The sequence below is a fragment of the Sceloporus undulatus genome, unplaced genomic scaffold (assembly GCF_019175285.1).
Source record: "Sceloporus undulatus isolate JIND9_A2432 ecotype Alabama unplaced genomic scaffold, SceUnd_v1.1 scaffold_15, whole genome shotgun sequence".
In the NCBI taxonomy this organism is placed as follows: Eukaryota; Metazoa; Chordata; class Lepidosauria; order Squamata; family Phrynosomatidae; genus Sceloporus; species Sceloporus undulatus.
In genome coordinates, this window is record NW_024802937.1 from 1,392,868 (window position 1) to 1,413,219 (window position 20,352).

Sequence of the window (20,352 nt, forward strand, 5' to 3'; positions counted from 1 at the left end):
AGTCGACCTCATGTATAGTTCGAGGGCAGGTTTGGGGACCAAAATTATAGATTTTGCCATGTTCCGTGGATAAATCGAGGGTAAAACTTGGAGGCACCTTCAGTGTGTGTATGTGTACATACAGCAAGAGAGCCTCTAACTGAGGTTGTTTGTTTCAACTTTGGTTTCAGCCAGCCAGCACCGGCGGGAGAAGGTCTCTGTTTATTTACTCAGGACTCTTTCTGCTTGGGGCAAGAGAAAAAGTTGACCTGGGATTAGGGGGTCAATTTTTGGACACAAATTTTTAGACTTATGGACAAGTATATATGGTAACTTTTTCAGTATCTGAATAACATTTACTATTTCTCCAGATAATAAATTTTTAGGAAGATTTTCCAATAATTAAGATGTTGCATGGTACACTTCTTCTGTTCAGGGTTCCAGCCATCCAGCAGCCATGCTCTGTTCTAGGGTACTCCATTTCATTTACCCCATTATCATTTTCTTCCAACAGACACTCAGCATTTTGTATTCACTGTGCATGCTCAGTCCTCAATGAGCCAATAGGGGGTTGATCAAATTCTTACTGTCAACAAACAACAGTTTCCAGCATTCCCTGGGAAAAGGTGGCTTGGAAGAACAGTTACACTTTCACCCTATTGTACCAATTTTTTCTTCCATTTTCTGGTTTCTTCAAACCAAGTTTTATAGTGATGACCTAACTGGGCAAATTATGGTATGCTAATTTTGAAACCATCATCTTAAGTGAATTTGGAAACAATGGTCAGCACCAGCCACAGTTGTTGAACTGAGATATCTTGAGAAAGTGTGATTAGAGCAACCAGCAGATGGAAGAGGGAAAGAAAGAGTTTGTTAAGGGAAGGAAGAACTGTGTAGACTTGTAGCTTGCTTCCAGTCTTTCAAAGTGTGGTTTATAGGATCATCTGAAAGTGAGCTTTGGGCCTATGAGTCTTTAGTTTGTCACCAAATGCAGTTATTCCTGTTTCCACAGTATCTGCATTTTTGAGTATATCTAAACAGAACAAAACTAGTAGTATCATTTGACATATGAGTTGACTTTCAAATTTGCTTTGTTGAACTGCTGTTCTTCATTTGAATAGTAATTACATGCAGCATGGAAACTGATATAATTTTAATCCAATGAATAAATTTGGTTTTTTAATCATGTGTAATTATTTTTTTTATATGCAGAGGAAATGAACTAATTAAAACTTTCTTTTTGTCCTTTTGCTCTTGTACTTTGCTGCTCTTTCTTCTCTTTCATCAGCCACCTTTGCTGGGCACTGACTCATTACCTCCCTCACCATCCTCACAATCTGATCCTTTTGCATCTTCAGTAAAGCTCCGTAGGAGATGTAAGGAGAGTAATCGGAAAGCATTAGATTACGAGTCATCCAAAAATACTGCTCAAAAGCATGGTGAGGCTGACTTGGACTCTGATAGAAAAGGAAGAGTTTGCTCAGTTGAGCATGATGCAGCATTTAACTATAAGCAAAAACCTGGAAAAGGTGGGACATTGTTTTCCTTCTCCTTGCAGCTTCCGGAATCATTCCCCACTCTCCTGGATGACGATGGTTATTTATCCTTTCCCAACCTCTCTGAAACCAACTTTCTGCCACAAAGTGTGCAGCATTTCCTTCCCATTCGCTCACCCTCCCTCGTGCCTTGTTTCCTTTTCATCTTTTTCTTTTTGCTTTCTGCCTCTTTCTCAGTGGCATATGCTCTTACTCTCTCCTTTCCTCTGGCTATGTGCCTCTGCTACCTGGAGCCCAAGGCGGCCTCCTTGAGTGCTTCACTTGACAATGACCTGAGTGACAGTTCAGAGGAAGAGGTGTGTACCTCGGCACCGAACACACTTTTTTTGTGTTCATTGCTTCAGTCCGAAACAGTGTTAGAATGCTGCAGTAGTGGTCCTACTTTCAGAGCCTCATTTCTGTCTGTGCTGATATGTTCAGAATTTTTAATTTTTGTTGTGTTGAGAGTGTAGTTTGGAGCCCCAGGGTCAGGCACAACACCATGTGTACAATGTAAAGATATTTACAGATTTCTACAAATCAGCTTTAAAAGTTATTTAAAACCCAAGAGCTTTATCTCCGTTGTATTTTGTTAACTGCATAGCCAAAAAAGCTTCTACTGGTTGGAGTGTCTTTCAAGAACAAATACTTAGTTACGAGTGTTTCCTTTTTTTGCTTATATATTCCAGTGATACACATCAGTTAAAAATTAAAATGAAGTTCAAAGCTGTTGTAGTAGACTTTTATCTTTGGTCCAGTTATTTAGTCTTCAAGGTTTTAAATGTTCAGATGCAGATATTAAAACTTTACTGCAAATCCAACTGGTGTTTCATTAAAGAGTGCCAGTCCCTGTAAAGAGGGAAAGAAAATATGGCTATCAGATCTTTTCTGGTATCTTTACTGATGCCAAATTAGTACGTTATTTATTTATTTATTTATTTATTTTAAACAATACCTATAACTACGGTAAAAACACTCTTCATAGTATTTTAAGTAGTCTAGGATTGGCAAGATTTTTTTTTCAAAGACATTACCATATGGAGGAGAAATGCTCTCCAGGGCATGGGCCTGTTAAAAATGTGAAATGGAATTTGCTATTTGTACTTATTTGTACATTATATTATAATAGTAGGCAAATCAGCCCTCATTCCTGAACACAGATTCCCATTTCCTCAACTGTGTGATTAGGATTTGAGACTTTAGGAAACTAAATCAATAGTAGCATGCTCCACTGAATTCAGTAAAAAAAAATGTTTCAAGGAAAAATTCACAGCATTGAGTTGGATGTCAGATTTTTGGAACTGTTTTTGTTCAAATGGAGCATCAAACCATGGCTTACAACTATGTGAGTACACCTGCATGCCTTCCCTGCCCCTTTCTGATTTCACTTCAGTTAGTTCTACTTCACTGCAAATATTGTGGTACACTGTGGTTTGTGTTTATCATCCAAAACAGGCATTACAAACCATGGTCTGAAGCTAGTTGTCAAGCCTGTTATGGGGGACAAGTACAAACCATAGTTTGTGAGTTCAAGTTTTCTGTAAATGATTTTCAGTAAAGCAGAACTAATAGAACTGAAGTATGGAAGGGGTCAAGGAGAAAGGGGAAATGTGGAAAAATAAGAGCTTGCTAATGTAGCTTCAGATTATGGAATTATGTTAGAACTAGCACTAAGGCTATCCCAGAACCATTTCTTCTACAGTACTTTACACAGACTTGTGCCTAATCCAGGGTGCTTCTTTTGTTGGACACATTGCATGAAACTTTATTTTCAACTTGGGCATGTCTGCATTACATCAGCAAAACAAAACACAGCAGTTATTATCACAAGATAGATGACATATGGCTGGACCTTTTTGTTTTTAAAGCTGTTTTAAATTTTCTTTGGAAAGACCATCTCTTTCTGGTAGTTCCAGCAGTAGTAAACCATTCAAAAATTCAAGGTGGTCAGTGATTATCTACTCATCGTTTGAACTTCCTGCCCCGGGGGGGGGGGGACTTTTCTTAGGAGTCCTTAAGATTTAATTTCACTCTTCCACTTTTTCTTACTATCTTTACTATTGTAATAACTCTGCCTTTTGCATTTTCAGTCTTAGCAGGTATTTAAGCACTGGCAATTAAGCAATTTGATTATTGTTTCAATTGACTGACAGTATAGCTATAAGGACAAAACCACATAACAGACTTTATAGACAAGTGGAGGGTTGTTATGAGTAATATTATGCAGCCCCCCACCCAGCAGGTACACATGTAAAGCTTGTAGAGATAAATGTTTTGCATTTGAGAGGGGGGCCCTAATGTAAGAATAACTATGGGGATGTATAAACAGATGAGAATTTTTCAGGCTAAAAAAGAGAAGATAGGGAATGAAGAATGCCAACAAAATCAGAGGTAGTTGAAAGGCATGATTTGATGCATAAACTATTTTCCTATTACGGAATGTACGCAGTGCAGAAGATACTTAACTTAACCCCTACTCCAGTCTGTTTAGGCCACTTAGTGTAGCACATTTAGCATGATAGTTAATCCTACTTTAACAAAAGAAAGCAAAATCGAGTACTGACAGAGGTATGACCACATAATAAGAGGGGCCTTTTAAAAAGTTACTATGAGTATTTTGTACCTACCTGTGGAAATATTTTAAGCATTTATACGTGAATTAACTATTGCTGCAATTTATACACTTCTACTGAGACATACATCCAATTGAATTCACCTCTCATGTAGGTGTATGTGAGATTGTAGCCAGTTACTCTCAAGTTAAATTTGTTTTATACTGTATTTTTCCTTAAGTACCCCCCCCCCCAAAAAAAAGAATCCCAATATTGTTTAAGTTGACTATCAGCAAAACAGCCGTTTCCCTAACAGCCCCAGGATTTATTACTAAATGCCAGTGCTTTTATTTAGATTGGTAGCATCATATCTAAATGCAGTAGTTCTATGCAGATCTATTTGGCCCAAAAAGTAGCCACTGAATATCACCTTGGAAAATTAGCAACACAGCCGGTAGTACAACTCGATCATAAATGTAGCATGGGAATCATGGCGCCCACATGTAGCCATATAGTGCCACTTTTGTGAGCCCTGGGGCTTCAAGGAATGGCAGATTTCAAATATGTCTGAATGTTATCTTAATGTAGAGGAAAACATTTGATGACATATATTTTAAAGCATAATGTGAAAAAAGTGTGTGTCCATATACTCTTCATACTTGATGGGTATCTTGTGTAGTCTGGACTACAGAAATCATGCACTCATAGAAAAGCTCCCTGCTGCAGCCCTTTCAGTTATTGGAGATCCTATAGATCTTGTGTCTTTAATTTATATTAAAGAGAACTAATATTATAAGACTCTATATCCATACTGGGCAGTTTATGTAAGCAAACAAAAAGAAAAAGTAGACCCCATCCAAGTACTTATTTTGCTTGCTTTGCTTTGCTTTTCAAATGAAAACACAGCCAGAATAGCATCCTGTGTGAACAGATAAAGAATTCTGCTGCCTCATATTGCTGCATTAATAGACCAGGTATTCTTCCAAATGTGAAAGATGCAAAGTAATGAATCTGTTCAAAATTTATATGCATTTAATGTATAATTTTGTTCTTGAAAAAATAGCAGGTATGGGAAGATCTAATGAGCTCAAAAAGTGATGTGCAAGATGAAGAGTTAACATCACCTGTTCCCAGAGAAAATCTCATCCCCCTCCCCATCAATATAAACACACTATTATTGGCATCAGTAGTCCTTTACATTTTGTAATACATTTTATAAATCTAAAACAACATAACTTTGGAGGTATGGGATCTATTACTTCAAAACACAAAAGAAAGATACTTAGCGTGTTCATACATTTAGCATACTGTCTGGTTTGTCCAGATTGGTGACTGGCATGGGAGTACAACCCTATATTTAAGCGGATTTGAGATAATAAAGACGCTCTCTGATTCTGTGAATGACACCTGCTCCATGAAGACAACTTGCCCTGTGGCTCTGTGATCAACCTGCATTTGTTTCCCAACCTATTATAGTGATTTGACTGAATGGGGAAATGTTCTAGACTAAATCGATAAGGACAAGGTTACATTCGGTCAACAAATCAGAGGAATTAAAAAGCATGTAACTTGTACCATGGACTTACATCTGAATAAATGTTAAGCCAACTACACATAGGTTGCAATAAGTCTGTAATAGGAAATGCAACAAAATATCACAACTTTTCTAAGAAAACACATTTATTGGAAATAGCACAATTCTTGCAAGAGTTGCCATGCATATATACTTCTTCAGATTCAAAACTCCTCTTCCTGCCTCTTTTGCAATTGCCCACATATATTAGAAAAAGGCTGCTGAGGTATCTGAAGAAATGTATGCACAAAACAAGTATTAACCTGAATGTTGTCATTCCCAATAGACCTGTTTTCTTATGAAAACTATATTTTCTTATATTGCATGCTATTTGCAACCCATGTGGTTTCATATTTATTCAGCTATAAATTGCTATATACTTGTTAGTTCCTGTGATTTGGGAAAAGCTTCTGTACCTTTTTTTCAAGATCTCTCTTAGATCCCAACACAATCCCCACACAGTTGTCATAGGGCCATCAGTAATGAACACAGTCTTATAGCCATGCCCTGTTTGTGACCAGTGGATGTGTTAGTGATACTAGTAGAATCTGTACTGTTGAAACTGGAGTCTCTATATGGCATTGAATTGCCTTTAAATGTTAAATTTACAAGATTTTTTTTAAATGAGAGGTTTATGCAAGCCCACCCTCAATAATTTAGTAATTAGTTTTACATTAATTCTACCTGTACACTGTAGTTCGTTTTGAGGCATGATTAATTGTTTAGGTATTTATCATACATTCTACATCACCAATAGATTAAGATGGATAATGCTGTGATTTGTTTCACTTTGATCATTTGTATCAACTAAATGTCAGTATTCTTTTATTTTAAAAATATTTTTGTCATGTTTTGTAATCTGGAATGTAAACTATTGCCTTTATTTTGGTTTAATATTTCCTTACAGTTTTGGAATTAATTAGTTACCAGAATCTATGCCTGAGCAATTACAGATGTTTGTATGATTGTAATTCTCTCAAAGGCATGTTGTAGCAGATTCTGTTGTTTAACCATGTTTGTTTTACCTCTATTAGTAATGCAGACAGCTTTATAGCCATTTTATATGTGAGGAAAATAAAACCTGTACAAATGAGGGGCTGAAAGTCAGGTGACTGTTAAAGTAGTTTTATACATATAAAAACAAAATTATATCTTTTCTCTTCCCAAACACAATTTTGACTTTTTTTGTAATTTTTCAGTAAAGGAGTACATGGGAAAAGTCTGCTTTTACAACTTTTGTTTCTTCTTAAAGCCACCTGGCTTTCCTCAGAAGAATTAAAAGCTCCAAGTAGATACTTTCCCCCCAAAAAACATTTTATTTGGCTAATAAAGCTTCAATGCAAAAGCCATATATTTTGTACAGTATACCTTGAGCCTTCCTCTGAGTCTGGTCTGTTTATTTCTGATTTTGCTTCTTTTAAATTGTCAGTAGTTTGAAAAGCAACTCAGGTGCAGTTTGCAGAGATGTAGACTTTGTCAATCACCCCATGGCTTGTGTTTACTTACAAATTGGATTTATTTTTTATCTTGCTTACCTACTGGAACCTGATTATTTGTATCACAAAATAGACTGACAGCGAAAGGACAGATACTGCAGCTGATGGTGAAACCACTGCCACAGAGGTTTGTACTATTAATAGTCGTCAAAGACTGTATCATGTACCACACATCAAATCCTGTACATTACAGTGCTGTGTATATTCATTAATGAAACTCAGCATAACTGTTTATATTGTATTTGGACTTGGATTCTATTGTCAGAATTCACAATACATGCATGATTTGTATAGTTGACTCATCCCATCCACAGGGGTTTGATTCTGGGCCCTCCTGCAGATGGGAAAAGTTGGACTGTTGTTCCCCATATTCTTCAATAGGTGGTGATGTGCATGCATTGACATCAGTGTGCATGTGCCATTATTGAATAATATGGCATACGCGAAGCCATGGGTGCTCCAATCTACAGTTCGCTAGCCTACTGATGCAGTAGGCCCACTGTATTGTATTTTATTAAAAAATCTTTGTGTAAATCAGGCGTGTGCAGCTGTGGCTTTCTAGGTGTTTTTGTACATTCCCTGTGCTTATGGGAATTGCGGTCCAACATCTGGAAGGACACATAGGCAGGGTCTTTTACTCCAATGAACAAAGTCAGGATTAGAAAATGCTCAGGCCCCACTAGCTGAATTTTAGAAATTAAAGCCAGTGGACATATGCCCTTTGTGATTCTATGTAACCTTTTGTATTCAGTTTCTGGAACGCTTGTGTATAACACAGAAGCAAAATACCTGTCATCATAATGAGCTGTGCATGAGTGAAATCAGAATGTGCATTTTGGATTGAGTTCACTCATGCATACACAAACACATGCTCTTCATTGTAGGATTCCTGTCAGTGAGGACCACACCACTCAGGGTTAAACTTTATGAAAGACAAAATGCATAGCTTCCAACTATGTTAGGGAATTCTTTTTTTAATTTTTACTCAGTGTGGGGGTGAGAAGAGCAGGTTAAACCTTCCCTGACCATGTACAGTCCTGACAAAACACAGCACTGCAGTTAGCCTTAAGGGAAAAGCTCCCATTGATGTGTAACAGAACTCCCCCTCAGTACCAGTTAATTGCACCAAGGAGGAGATTTTTCATATTTATCTGCATTGTCTCTAAGTCAAGAAGTGTTCAACTATTGTCCTGATGAAACTAAACCCCTACACACACACACACACAACTATTACACTTTTGAAATCCCCTGTTGGAGTTAATAATTTCATTCAGAACAATGTCCTAATCTGAGATTCACTGTCACATACCAAAGTACTGTAAAGGATTGTACTTGGGAAAGGGTGTGCTTCTTTCTGCCCCTGATAAATCCAGTTATTCCCTAGCAACTCAGAAGTAAAGTTGCTTCTATCAGTCTGGCATGTTTTGGGTATGTGTACACTGAAGTATGGAGCTTTTTTGACAGCTCAGTCTTCATTTTTCTTTATTATAGAAAAGCAATTAGTAGCAACGTATAGACCATAATAATGAGCATGGTGGCATTTCCAGGCCATCTCTGAACTGTAGCTTACTTTATGTAATCAGTATAATACTCTTCATCTTTAAAATTCCTTCTTAATCTAGGAATTGCACTAATTTTGTACAGCTCAAATACGATTAACTATGCTGCTAAATGTTCCTTTGCAGCATTTTGTCTTAGTATTATTTTAATATTTTAAACCCTGTCACAAAATAAAATGGTACTATGAAGAATTCAACAAAACTCTGTAAACTATGTGTCTTTTTACATTTAACTGAGAGTCTAGCATTTTATTAAAAGCTTGTTGCTTTGCTTTCTGCTTAATCTTATATACCTTTGAAATACTGTAATATTATTGTAAGTGTTTAAAATTTCATTGCCCTATGTCAATGCCCTGCATACCCCTATAGTTGTCTCAAAGATTGCTAAAATGATGTGTGGTAAGATCTCTATATAAGACTAGCATTGTTATAAAAGAGAAGGAAAAAAGATTTGTGTGGCAACTTTAAGACTAAATGATTAAGTCCAAGCCATTCCAGATATGCCTTGAGTATAAATTAAGTCCTAGGTGTCTCTGAGCTGTGGTTCCTCCCCTAAAAATAAAATAAGATTCCAGTCTTCGTGGTTTTGAATAAAGACTGATTAAATGGGAACATATCAAGCAATAGAGAGCCAATATGGTGTAGTGGTGTGAGTGTTTGACTAAACCTGGAAACCCACTGAGTGACTTTGGGCAAACCACACTCTCAGCCTCAGTGGGGGACAAAAGAAAACTCCCTCTGAACAAATCTTGTCAAGAAAAGCCCATGATAGGGGTCACCATGAGTCAGAAATAGTATTTGCCAGACGGTTTGTGCTAACCAGCCCTTTTGATAATATTAGGCGACTGGTTCCAACCAGTCCTTAGGAAGTGGATCATAATTATGAAAGGGCACTGTGAAATAAATCTGCCAGTTTGAAAGGTTTCACAAGACTCATTTTAAAATTATTGTTATGCTGAAATGGACTAAGGCAGGGGTAGGCAACCTTTTTGAGCCGGGGGCCGGGTTGCTGTCCCTCAGACAACTGGGGGGGCCGAAGCCAAAAAATAAATAATTAAATAATTTTTTTAAAAAAATAAATATATAAATAAACCAGGACAAATGTAGGACAAAATTTTCAAATGGAAGACACTTTTAAAAAAAAATGGAGGACACGCGAAAAATTTGCTGCTTTTTTAAAAAATGTTAATATAAATGCATGTTTCTGAGGCTTCTATAGACAATTGCCCCCCAAAGGCCCCAGCAGCAATCGGCGGCAGGACCGGGCTGGGGCCGGTCCCAAGGCCTCGCCGGGCCGCATCCGGCCCGCGGGCCGCAGGTTCCCTACTCCTGGACTAAGGTTTCTACCTGTCTGAATGTTTATTATAATATTTTAGTCAATGAAATCCTTTTTAGTGATGAGATCATGTTTTTAAATCTTTCTTGTATTAACAGTCTGATCAGGAAGAAGATGGTGATCTCAAGACACAGGTAGGTGAAATAATGGTCTGTGTGTATTTTTGTAACTAAACTGTTGGTTCTTTTCTCCTTGGCACACTATTCATTAGTATTGCCCCAGAGCAGTCTTTTGTATCCTTTCAGTATTGTTGCCCTTACTTTTCCCTTTCTCTTTCACTTTTTTCAGAATAGTCTGATTAAGCGCATAAAGGGTGAAAATGTGTATATCAAACATAGTAATCTTATGTTAGAGGTTGGTATTGGTATATACCAGTGCATGTAATGTATATCTGTTATATGTTAAGCTGTGAATCTGCACTATGATGCATGAGATATGTATTCTCACTTCCTAATAAGCAATCTCTCTTCTAAACCTCGGACTCTTTTGTTTCACTGTTTTTAGGACTCTGTTGTGTTTGTATGTAGATTTTTTTAAAATTCTCTTTACCAGGTAGTTTTTAGAATGTGTGTGAACTTTGACTAAGGACCACTTTATACATTGCATTTTAAAATGTACTCTGAAAATGTTTCCCTTGTACAAGTAAAATTAAAAAGTATGAATGCAGTAAACCTCCATTTGCAAATACATTTTTAAAGCAGTTACACTAATAAGGGAGCTGGCATTGGCTGCAGATTCCTTATGAGCATACACTTGGTTTGCCAGAGTGTAATGCGTGAAGTGTCCTAAGAGTTTCTATGCAAGTATCCTTCAAAGCACTACAGTTTCCCAAGAGTGTTGTGTTAGTGCTGTGAGACCTAAACCCTCTAGTCTTCTTTTGCTGACTAACTTAAATGGTTTGATTTTTTTGCATCCTGCATCCAGTTTAGATAGCCTATATTACAAAATGTTGCATTCCCTTTTCTCCCCACCTCCTCCCAGGAACTAGATAAAAACCAAGAGGACATGATGAAACACCAGACAAATATAAGTGAGCTGAAAAGGACATTCTTGGAAACCTCCACAGATACCTCAGGGACCAATGAATGGGAGAAAAGACTTTCAACATCACCAGTACGGCTTGCTGCAAGACATGAAGAAGCTCCTATGATTGAACCACTTGTGCCTGAAGATGTGAGTGCTTAATTTTCTGTCTTCCAGCTTCAGAAAGCCAAGGAAGTGATAAGACCATGATAGACTATCTAGGTTTAATTTTTTATTATGAGAAATGGAGGGCCTGAACAGACAGGTCAAAATAAAACTGCTTCGAGTCACTTTGGAGGTATGCTGTTTAAATGGAACATGCGTCCTAAGAGGCCAGAAGCAGAACCAAAGCCACGCTCCAGTCCTAAAGACTAGAATGCAGCTTTGGTGCAGCTTCTGGCCTCTTAAGATGTGTGTGTCATTTAAACAGCATACCTCCAAAGTGACCCAAAGCACCTTTATTTTGGCCTGTCTGTTCGGGCCCATAGTTAGGTTTGCTAAAATACTAATTTAGGTTTATAAAATAATGAGATTATGTTAAAAATTTGAAACTGAAAACCTTTGTTTGGTAGGTGGGTATCAAAAAGATGGGAGAAGTTTATAATTCTACCTGTTGCTACAAACAAATTCATAGGGGATACACTGGTCACAGATCAGTCAAAGATTCAAATTCCTATTCCAGAATTTCTTTTTCACTGTGTTCTGTACAAGACTAGTATTAGTGACTGACTTTTTTCATTCTAGAACAAATTAGTCTGGATGGGAAGGTATAAAAACCTCCACCGTTTATTACAAGTTGAATATAAATGCTTTAAAACTCCAAATAGGCTTTTTCAGCTTATATTACTCTTTCTGCAAAAGACAATGTCACCTACTATTGTTAACAGCCATTTTTTAAAGCATGCACTCTGTCTACTTCTATACTAGCACAATTTCTACCTCCATCATGAAAAGTAAATCAAATGAAAATGATAATATTAAAAAATTATGAGCTTCCACATGCTAAAATGACCCTGAATAGAAACTTTTAGCATCGCAACATTGGAAAGAGAGAGCCATAAAGGCCATGAGGGAAGGGAGGTCGTCATGATAGAGCAGACAAAACAAATATGCAAGTAGCCAAACAAGTTTCACATTATTTCAGTGTTCCTTATAACTTAATGAAGGATTAGGTAGCATACTGCTATTTTTCTTAAACCTTCCCAGGCTAACAATTGCCTGTGTTTAATAAAAACTGAAAATAAAGAGTAGGGGTGAAATATTTTACGGGACCAGGCTTCCCATTATTTCCTTTCTCCTATGTTGATTCGGTACAGAAGCCCCAAGAGTAATTGTCAGCTGGTATCAAGTATTTACAGACTAAGCTGTAAGCTTAGGGACTCCTCTTGAACCTTTCTCCGCCCAAAATTACAGGAGAGTATAAAGGCATTGTATAGAAACTGGTGACTCAATTCACTACAGAATTAGATATGCCTATGACCCCTGGAATAAGTGATAAAATCAACACAGCAAATTCTGTATAAGCTTCTGTCACTTGTTTGAAATGCAAGTTGAACCCTCTTATTTACCTTTATTTCAAATAAAATAGCTCAATGAGTTACATTATGCTCATATGAGATGATATTAGAAAGTGAAAAGGTATGCTATGAATTACATATCAGACCATCTGTTTATTAGGTCACATGTTCTTATTAAAAATTTACACTTCCTCAATCCCTCTTATTCATCAGACCAAAGAAGAAAGAGAAAAATCTGAAAAGCGTATATTTTTACAGAAGGAAAGCACTACATTCCTTGATTCTCAGGTAAAATAAAGAAGCATGCATTCTAAATGGCTACATTTTGTGGCACTGATTTAATAAGCATATCACATTTCTTTTGATAAACACATGCCCAAAATATCAGTAGTAGGTGGAATTCTGGAGCAGAATGCTAGAAAGCATATTGGAAAAGTCTGCTTAGGATTTGTTCCCTTGCAGCTTCAACTAGAATCCTCTCATTTAACGTTTAAAATGCATGCATCTTCCTTGGCAAAAATACAATCTGAGCAACAATTTTCTTTAGTGAATTCCCCTTATGGTTTGAAAAACGCAGCAGATATATTTTCCAGCTGATGAGCATCTAGTAGGGCAGAGGCACACAAGGTTTGGGCTAAGGGGGAGAGGGCAATCCAGATAGCACATAATGTTTTAGGATGCAGCAACAGAGATTTGAAACTTTTCCCCCTTCCCATCATACAGCCTTCCTATTGAAATATAGAGGTCACTCTGGAGGTAAGGGGCAGATGAAAGGCACCCTCTATATTGTAGGGATTCTGATCCAATCTCAATTTCCTCATGAATAATCTCCCATTGTACACATGATGAAAATATGCATTAGATACTGTACATGTTTATTTTTATGGTCATAGCTGTTTAGCCCCCAAACACGCCCTCTGGATTATCCGACATTTTCAGCTATCCGACTATCAGTCCTCCCGTTTATGTAGGATAATCGAGACTCTACTGTAATATGTACTCCTGATCCTTGCTGTGCTTCCAAAATGTTCAGTGTGTATCACCTGCCTAAAATGTAGATTTTTACAAGGGATCTAAATGTCATCATCTTCTACTTTTAAACCTCCTCTCATAGTTTCCTTATTGCTTCTTCCATCTTTTTTCTTCCCACAAAAATTATTTAAGGAGTTAAACATAAAATAGATGTGCAGTTACTTTAGACTGGTAATGCTAGAAGCTGTTCACCTGGAAATACCCTTAAATATTTTTATTTGAAGATAAGTGTAACTAGACCGGGATGCATGTTTGGGACTGAGCTTTTGAAATATATGACATTGTTTACACTACAAAATTGTAAACAAATGAAAATTGCCTAGTTTAGTTTCTTACAACCTTGTACGGCTGTACAGCTGAAATGATTAAGATATTTTCAGGTTTACCAAAGGACCCGGAATGTATTTGTTTTCAAGATGGCTACCATAATTTCCTAACATATATTATATGTCAGTTTCCTGGCACACAGGTAAACAATTAGTTGTTCTAATTTAGTTTTTATATTTCAAATATAGGGCACTGAGGACTGGGTTATTGTAGACAAAGTACCCATTGAGGTAGTTGATGGTGAATCGAAAACGATTGTGACATACAAAGTAATGACTGTGAGCAGTAAAACTGGTGACATCTCAGCTGATCTTTCAAAGACCAGTACCACTGACATACAGAGCTTTGAGGACTTGGAAGGTGAATTGCAATCAAAAGATGACAATAAGCAGAAAATGTACACCTTGGGGAAATCCTACGATACTGTCTCTGGGAAAATCGTTACCATGACCACTAAAGTAAAAGAGGGAGAAAAAAGTGTGCCATCATCTCTTGAAGCATTTCAAAAAATGGAAAGAGCAGTGCCAGAATCTGTGAAAATCATTCCAGTGGTAGCAGAATATGAAATTCTAGAACCAGGTACTGATGAAAAAGCCAGAAGGTTATCTGATACAAAAAGAAGGGTATCTGAATCATTGACACCTATTAAAGAGGCAGATTCCCGGCTGCAGAGTCCTGAAGAGGAAAGTGTGAAGAAGATGATAAAAATGGAGCAGGATTTGCAGTTCCATGATGCAGCAGGGAGTATGCAGATTACCAGAGCTGAAAGACACCTGGAAAGTGAAAGACTAAAAGGAGAGGCATTTGGCCAGAAAGATAAGAGTATATCTGAATGGAAATATTCCAGAGAACCACCCTTTACCATTGCTACTGCTCACTATGTTACTGAATCATCAGCCTCAAGAGTAGTGGTAACATGCAACTTTGCCACAGTTTAAAGATAAAAGCATGATTTCTTAAGGCAATACCCTCACTACCCTGGCTTTTGGTCCTTTTGCTGCCTGGCTTTATGTTGACAACAGCCAACCCAGCTTTTTATTATTTCCTCATGGTTTTAAGTCGATTAACACAGTACAAAGCAGGCATTTTTAGGCTTTTAAACTTTTTAAAAAATCAGTATTACTGAAATGTGATATGCTGCTGTTGCTTGTTTTAGAAGGGTACAATGCTTCACAAGACCAGCAAAATCCTAGCGCTAACAACTATGCTTTTTAAAAGATTACTGCTTATAGTCATTACAGACTTGTGCTAATTTAATTTCCCATTATTTTCTTCCCTATTATCCCTGCCACGTTTCTTCCTTTCCTTTGTCTTCGTCTCTATTTTTCTCAATTAACATAATCTATATGTGTGTCTGTCTGCTTCTCTTTCTCTCTGTGTGTATATGTGTGACTCTACATTTCTCTGTCTATTTAGAAAAAACAACTCTCCGGTGAAAAAACTTTGGATGGTTCTGATATCTTCACTTTAATAGAGTCTGCAAGAAAACCAACTGAGTTCATAGGAGGGGTTACATCTACTTCACATAGCTGGGCACAGGTGGCCATTTGATTCCATCTTTAGATTTTAATGGTTTTATCTTAATGGGTCTGGGGAGTATTAGTAGCACTGGTGGGCTTTCCTTATTATTTTGCATATAAATGTGCTGAACTCACATTCATAAGCATTCTCAGAATCTGCATGTTGGGAATTTTCCCCTTCTAGATTTAGACACATAAACATCTCAGGAAAAAAAAAATCAGTTTGCTTTTTTGTTTTTCTGCCTGAATTTCTTAGCATATCGAACATGCACTGGAGTTTAGTATTTATAAGGGCACATTGCATATCATTTTGTTCACATTTATCTCTATTCAGTTTTTGAGCACTCAGGCAAACACCTTGTATAACAGATGCAAGTGAAATCAACATATGGCCAAGTGTAATATTCTTTGGTGATGTATTTATACACCACACTAGCCTTTGATATGAACTTATTTTCCCTGCAGAGAACAGAAGCAAAGTCAAGTCAGGAGATACATCCTAGTGAAAAGAAGCCAGAGGAAGAGCAGAAGCAACAGCAACAGGAGGCCATAAAGAAGGTTGTGCAGGAAACTGTAATGGTGGAGGAGAGACATGTGATGAATGTGCATGCAAGTGGGGATGCTGCTAAATTGGCTGCTGTTCAGCTGGATGCTACAGCACAGGCAAAATCTCATGTGGCTTCTAGCATCAAAGGGAAGGAGGGTTCTGCTGTGACTGAGGGGGCTAAAGAGAAAAAAAAGCTGGAGGCTGAAAAAGCTGTAACCAAACTGGAGGAAACTGCTGCTGTTTCTCATGAGCATGTGGAGGAGAAGCAGAGTACAACAGCCCATGTTTTGGATGTGCAAGACAGAAAACCTCTTTTTGAGGTAATTAATATCTAATAGGCTAATCTGCATAAAGCATAAATTAATGTACTATTTTTAATTTACTAATGACTTATTAAGCACACATTAGCAGCAAAACTGTTATCGTGAACAGTTTGTTTCTTATCCTAAGACAACTTTGTGTGCAGTTTTTTCTTATATGGATGGCTTCTGTGTAGAAAAGCAGCGTTTAAACCACACATGAATGCAGTTGCATGCAACAAATACTGTATGTTTGTGAATGGGAATACATGTGATAGCATATGCTATGTCAGCAGGATTCCTCCATAGATGGTTTTGTTCTGCCAGAATATACACATCTGTGTCATATGTAAAACAATGCACCTTTCCATCCTTGCATGGCAGTCTAGTAACTAGTTTCATTTTTTAATGAACGTTTTTGGCATCATACAGTTCATAAACAACAACGAATAGTGCTGCAGATGATCAGTGGCTAACCATGTTGGCTATTACAAATTTAAGAGCAAAAAGAAGAGCTATACCAAAGCCACATTTGTCAAGCATTCTGTTCAAACAGTGGCCAAGTAGTTGCCTAAGGGAAATGCAAAAGCAAGAGTGCAATAGCACGTGTTTTCCCATCAATTGCTATACAATGCATACTGTCTCCAGTACTAGACCTAATACATAGCCACCATGATTAGTAACTAGATCTTCCTAGAGGACAAGGATGTTGCATGGCGTTCCATGGAAAGTATTGTTTTATTTTATCTAGGCAACAAGCTTTCCCCCTGTGCATGTTAAAGCTGAGAATTGTCTGTACTGTATAGATTTCCCAATTCATTAATAGGAATTCCCTATCTCCCAGATTGCCATTTATAAAACCTTAACATATTTTGATCATATGGAAACTGTTTAAAGGAAAACATGTATATATGAATCTGGATTATAATCAAGTGAAAATTAAGTTGAATAGTGTCACAGCTTTCTAGAGGTGGTGCTCCATAAATACAGCACTGATTTAGACCACTTTATTATTCTAAAGTGCCGTTAATATGTAGGTGAATTTGTTTTTGTATAAAGAAACATAATAGTGCATTAGTTCTATATTTAACACCTAACCACTTCAGTGTGTCCTACAATTAACTTTTTTCATTGAAACAGTCACCAATTGTGAAGACTGAAACAATCAGTTTTGGCAGTGTTTCTTCAGGTGGGGAGAAGATGGAAATTTCTGTGAAGGAAATCCCCGTTGTTCACACTGAGACAAAAACCATTACCTATGAATCATCTGAGGTAAGGATTACACAGAAGACATGAGCAGAAAACATCTGACCATAATATGGGCAGATGTTATGAAAGATAAGATACAGACTATGCAGGGAATAGCAAAAGGCCATGATGGCTTGTGTACAAAATTACATTGGATTTGGTCTAAACATCTTCCAGTATAATTTTCCCCAATGAGGATCCTAACAGGAACCTATTCTTATTGTTTGCAAACATTCTTGTAACTAATATTGAAATTTTGATGCAAATATGCTGAAGAATTAAAGGGCAGTGGCATATCAACCTTTTTTTTTCAGTTCTCATAATGTCACAGTTTCATATCACATTTTTCAAAGACTGGTTTTCAGAGTTTTTCAGGATTAGAATTTGGTAGCCCTAGTTAGTACTTGGATGGGAGACCACCAACGAATAGTAAGTGCTGTACGCTGTATTTCAAAGGAAGAAACTGACAAAACTACCTGAGCATTCTTGCCTAAAATACCTTATGGGATCACCATAAATCGACAGGCAACACTTGCACAGATAACATGCAACTTGTATCATAGCTTGCTGTTATGAAAACAACCCTAAGGTCATTTGCTCCATGATATATTTTCAATTTGTTTCTCATTATTGAACAGTTGGCCACTTTGTGTGTGTTTTGGCTACACTAAGAATTTATTTTTTTAAATCCAAAGTTAAAATGGATTTCCCCCAAACTATACAGTAATATCACCACATCTTTAACATTTTTTCCACAATACTTTGTTTCTATGTCTTGTTTCCTTAGGGGGATCCCAGTGCTGACTCTGAACCAGGAGTTCTAATGAGTGCACAAACAATCACATCAGAAACTACCAGTACTACAACTACAACACATATTACCAAAGTAAGTGTCTCTGAAACTTGTTTCTGAAATACAAGTTTGGCTTAATATAAAAAGGAAGATGAGCAGAAGAAAAGCACTGTTATCCATCCCAAGTCTGACTTAGACAAGTAAACAGAACAAGTTGGGATGTTTATAAAAAGACTTTCATACCACTTTTCATTTCTAACTGGAGGGAAAGGTTACTTCTTACCAGTAGATTTCCTGATAGGCCACAAAGTTCACTCCAGGCTCCTTTGCCTTCCAGATTAATAGCTTTTTATAGACAACTGCAAGCATTTTCTTTCATGTATCACTCACTGTCCCAATCAGGATGACAAATATTGCTTAAAGCCAAATGCACAGCCAGTCAACAGGTTCAGGAGCTGGTGAGTCCTGAAATCAAGACTCAGCTGGCACCAGGAAGTGGCATCCAAGAAGATGAATGGAATTCATTCTTTCATATTCTTCCCTGTGTGAGGAAGGTGGACAAAGAATGAAGCCAGTTGCACACACAGCATTTGTTGGCTGCATCCACAGTTGGGCACCATCACTGAAAAAACTATATCTCAGACCTCTGCCAGTCTTCTCTGTGGAGAAAAAATGTAAAGCAGGGCCTGTGGACATGACAATTGATGAGCAGGTGCATGAAGAATGAATTAATCCTTCAAATATCTTGTTCCTGGACTGCTTATTATGCAGCACTTGTCTGCAGTCATTCAGCAGAAAGTCTTGTATTGTTTAGTTATCCTGGATTCAGGCAAGCAAGACTTCACAAATATGGTTACTACTGGCAACCACAAATTACATTTTCGTGAAGAGTAGGTAAATGCTCCAATATGCAGAGTCATAGGAATAATACATTTTTAAACCCCTGACAACTTGGAGAGGCAAATGGGGCTACTTCAAAACAGTTATATGGATGTTGCTACAAATAAAGTCAATTCACTACTACTTGTTTGTTGTCTATGGGATTCAGGCTGATGGTAAATGCAAGACTGTTATATATAACATACGGTAACATATATGATCCTTTAAATTGAATGAAAATAGAATGTCTACACTATAAAGCCTTTCCCATTTTGGAATGTTGGGAGTTAGAATGGAATTCAAAGGTAGAATAGTCAATTCAAAAAGTGAAATGCACTTATAAATGTCAGGAGCTGGATCTTGCATCTTGTTTGTCATGATTTTAGTGCAAAGACAGTGCAATGAGAGTTTTTGTGCTGAGATACTGTGATGGGAAATGCAATGAAGCAACTATTGTAAGGAAGTGGTTATCGCATCCATGGGTGGTATGATAACAAAGAACAAGAAGGCTTGACTTGAGACTACCTAAGGTGGTTCTTCTGGTAAGGAACTGGCAAAAGGAACAAGGAGAGGACAATATGGGAAATAAGAGAACCAGTGTTGTTTTGAGTTTGTAATGAACAAGCAATTAACCAGCCAATAATTTAAAATTATGTGTAGTTTAAATTTGGCATTGCTTACACTTGTTGTTAGGAATGCGGTGGCTTAGTAGTTAAGATGCCAATTCTGATTATAGGAAGATCAGAAGGTTGGCAGTTTAAGGCCATAGTGCTGTATAATGGGATGAGCTTCTATCACTAGTTCCAGCAGTTCGAAAGCATGCAAATGCAAGTAGATAAAGGTACCACTTCGGTGGGAAGGTAACAGCGTTTGGTGCAGTCATGCTGGCCACATGAGCACCAGAGCAGTCCTTGGACAATGCTGGCTCTTTGGCTTAGGTGTTTATCAGACGAGCTCTTAAAGAGGTACTATTCCAGTGTGACTCCTCTAGCTGCCTCCTGTTGCATGCTGGGATTGGCATTTTTAAGGAGGGGTATTTAGAATTCTCAGGCAGAGAAGTTCAGCTCCTTAAAACTGCCAATCCCAGCATGCAACAGGAGGCTGCTAGAGGAGTCACACTGGAATAGTACCTCTTTA

At 37.4% G+C, this 20,352-nt stretch overlaps 1 protein-coding gene across 15 annotated transcripts in view; it reads left to right on the plus strand.

Annotated features, from left to right (window-relative positions):
• Positions 1-20,352, plus strand: part of LOC121917317 (band 4.1-like protein 3) — a 201,353-nt gene that overhangs the window by 174,174 nt on the left and 6,827 nt on the right. For 5 of the 15 annotated variants that reach the window (XM_042443178.1, XM_042443177.1, XM_042443176.1 and 2 more), the window contains 11 exons: positions 1,268-1,831; positions 7,209-7,262; positions 10,129-10,164; positions 10,319-10,384; positions 11,012-11,203; positions 12,784-12,858; positions 14,118-14,840; positions 15,346-15,468; positions 15,915-16,316; positions 17,436-17,567; positions 18,331-18,429. In XM_042443178.1, coding sequence (XP_042299112.1) covers positions 1,268-1,831; positions 7,209-7,262; positions 10,129-10,164; positions 10,319-10,384; positions 11,012-11,203; positions 12,784-12,858; positions 14,118-14,840; positions 15,346-15,468; positions 15,915-16,316; positions 17,436-17,567; positions 18,331-18,429 — 2,466 coding nt within the window. The remainder of the gene's footprint in view (positions 1-1,267; positions 1,832-7,208; positions 7,263-10,128; positions 10,165-10,318; positions 10,385-11,011; positions 11,204-12,783; positions 12,859-14,117; positions 14,841-15,345; positions 15,469-15,914; positions 16,317-17,435; positions 17,568-18,330; positions 18,430-20,352) is intronic. The other 10 variants (XM_042443183.1, XM_042443186.1, XM_042443181.1 and 7 more) reach the window with 8 other exon arrangements.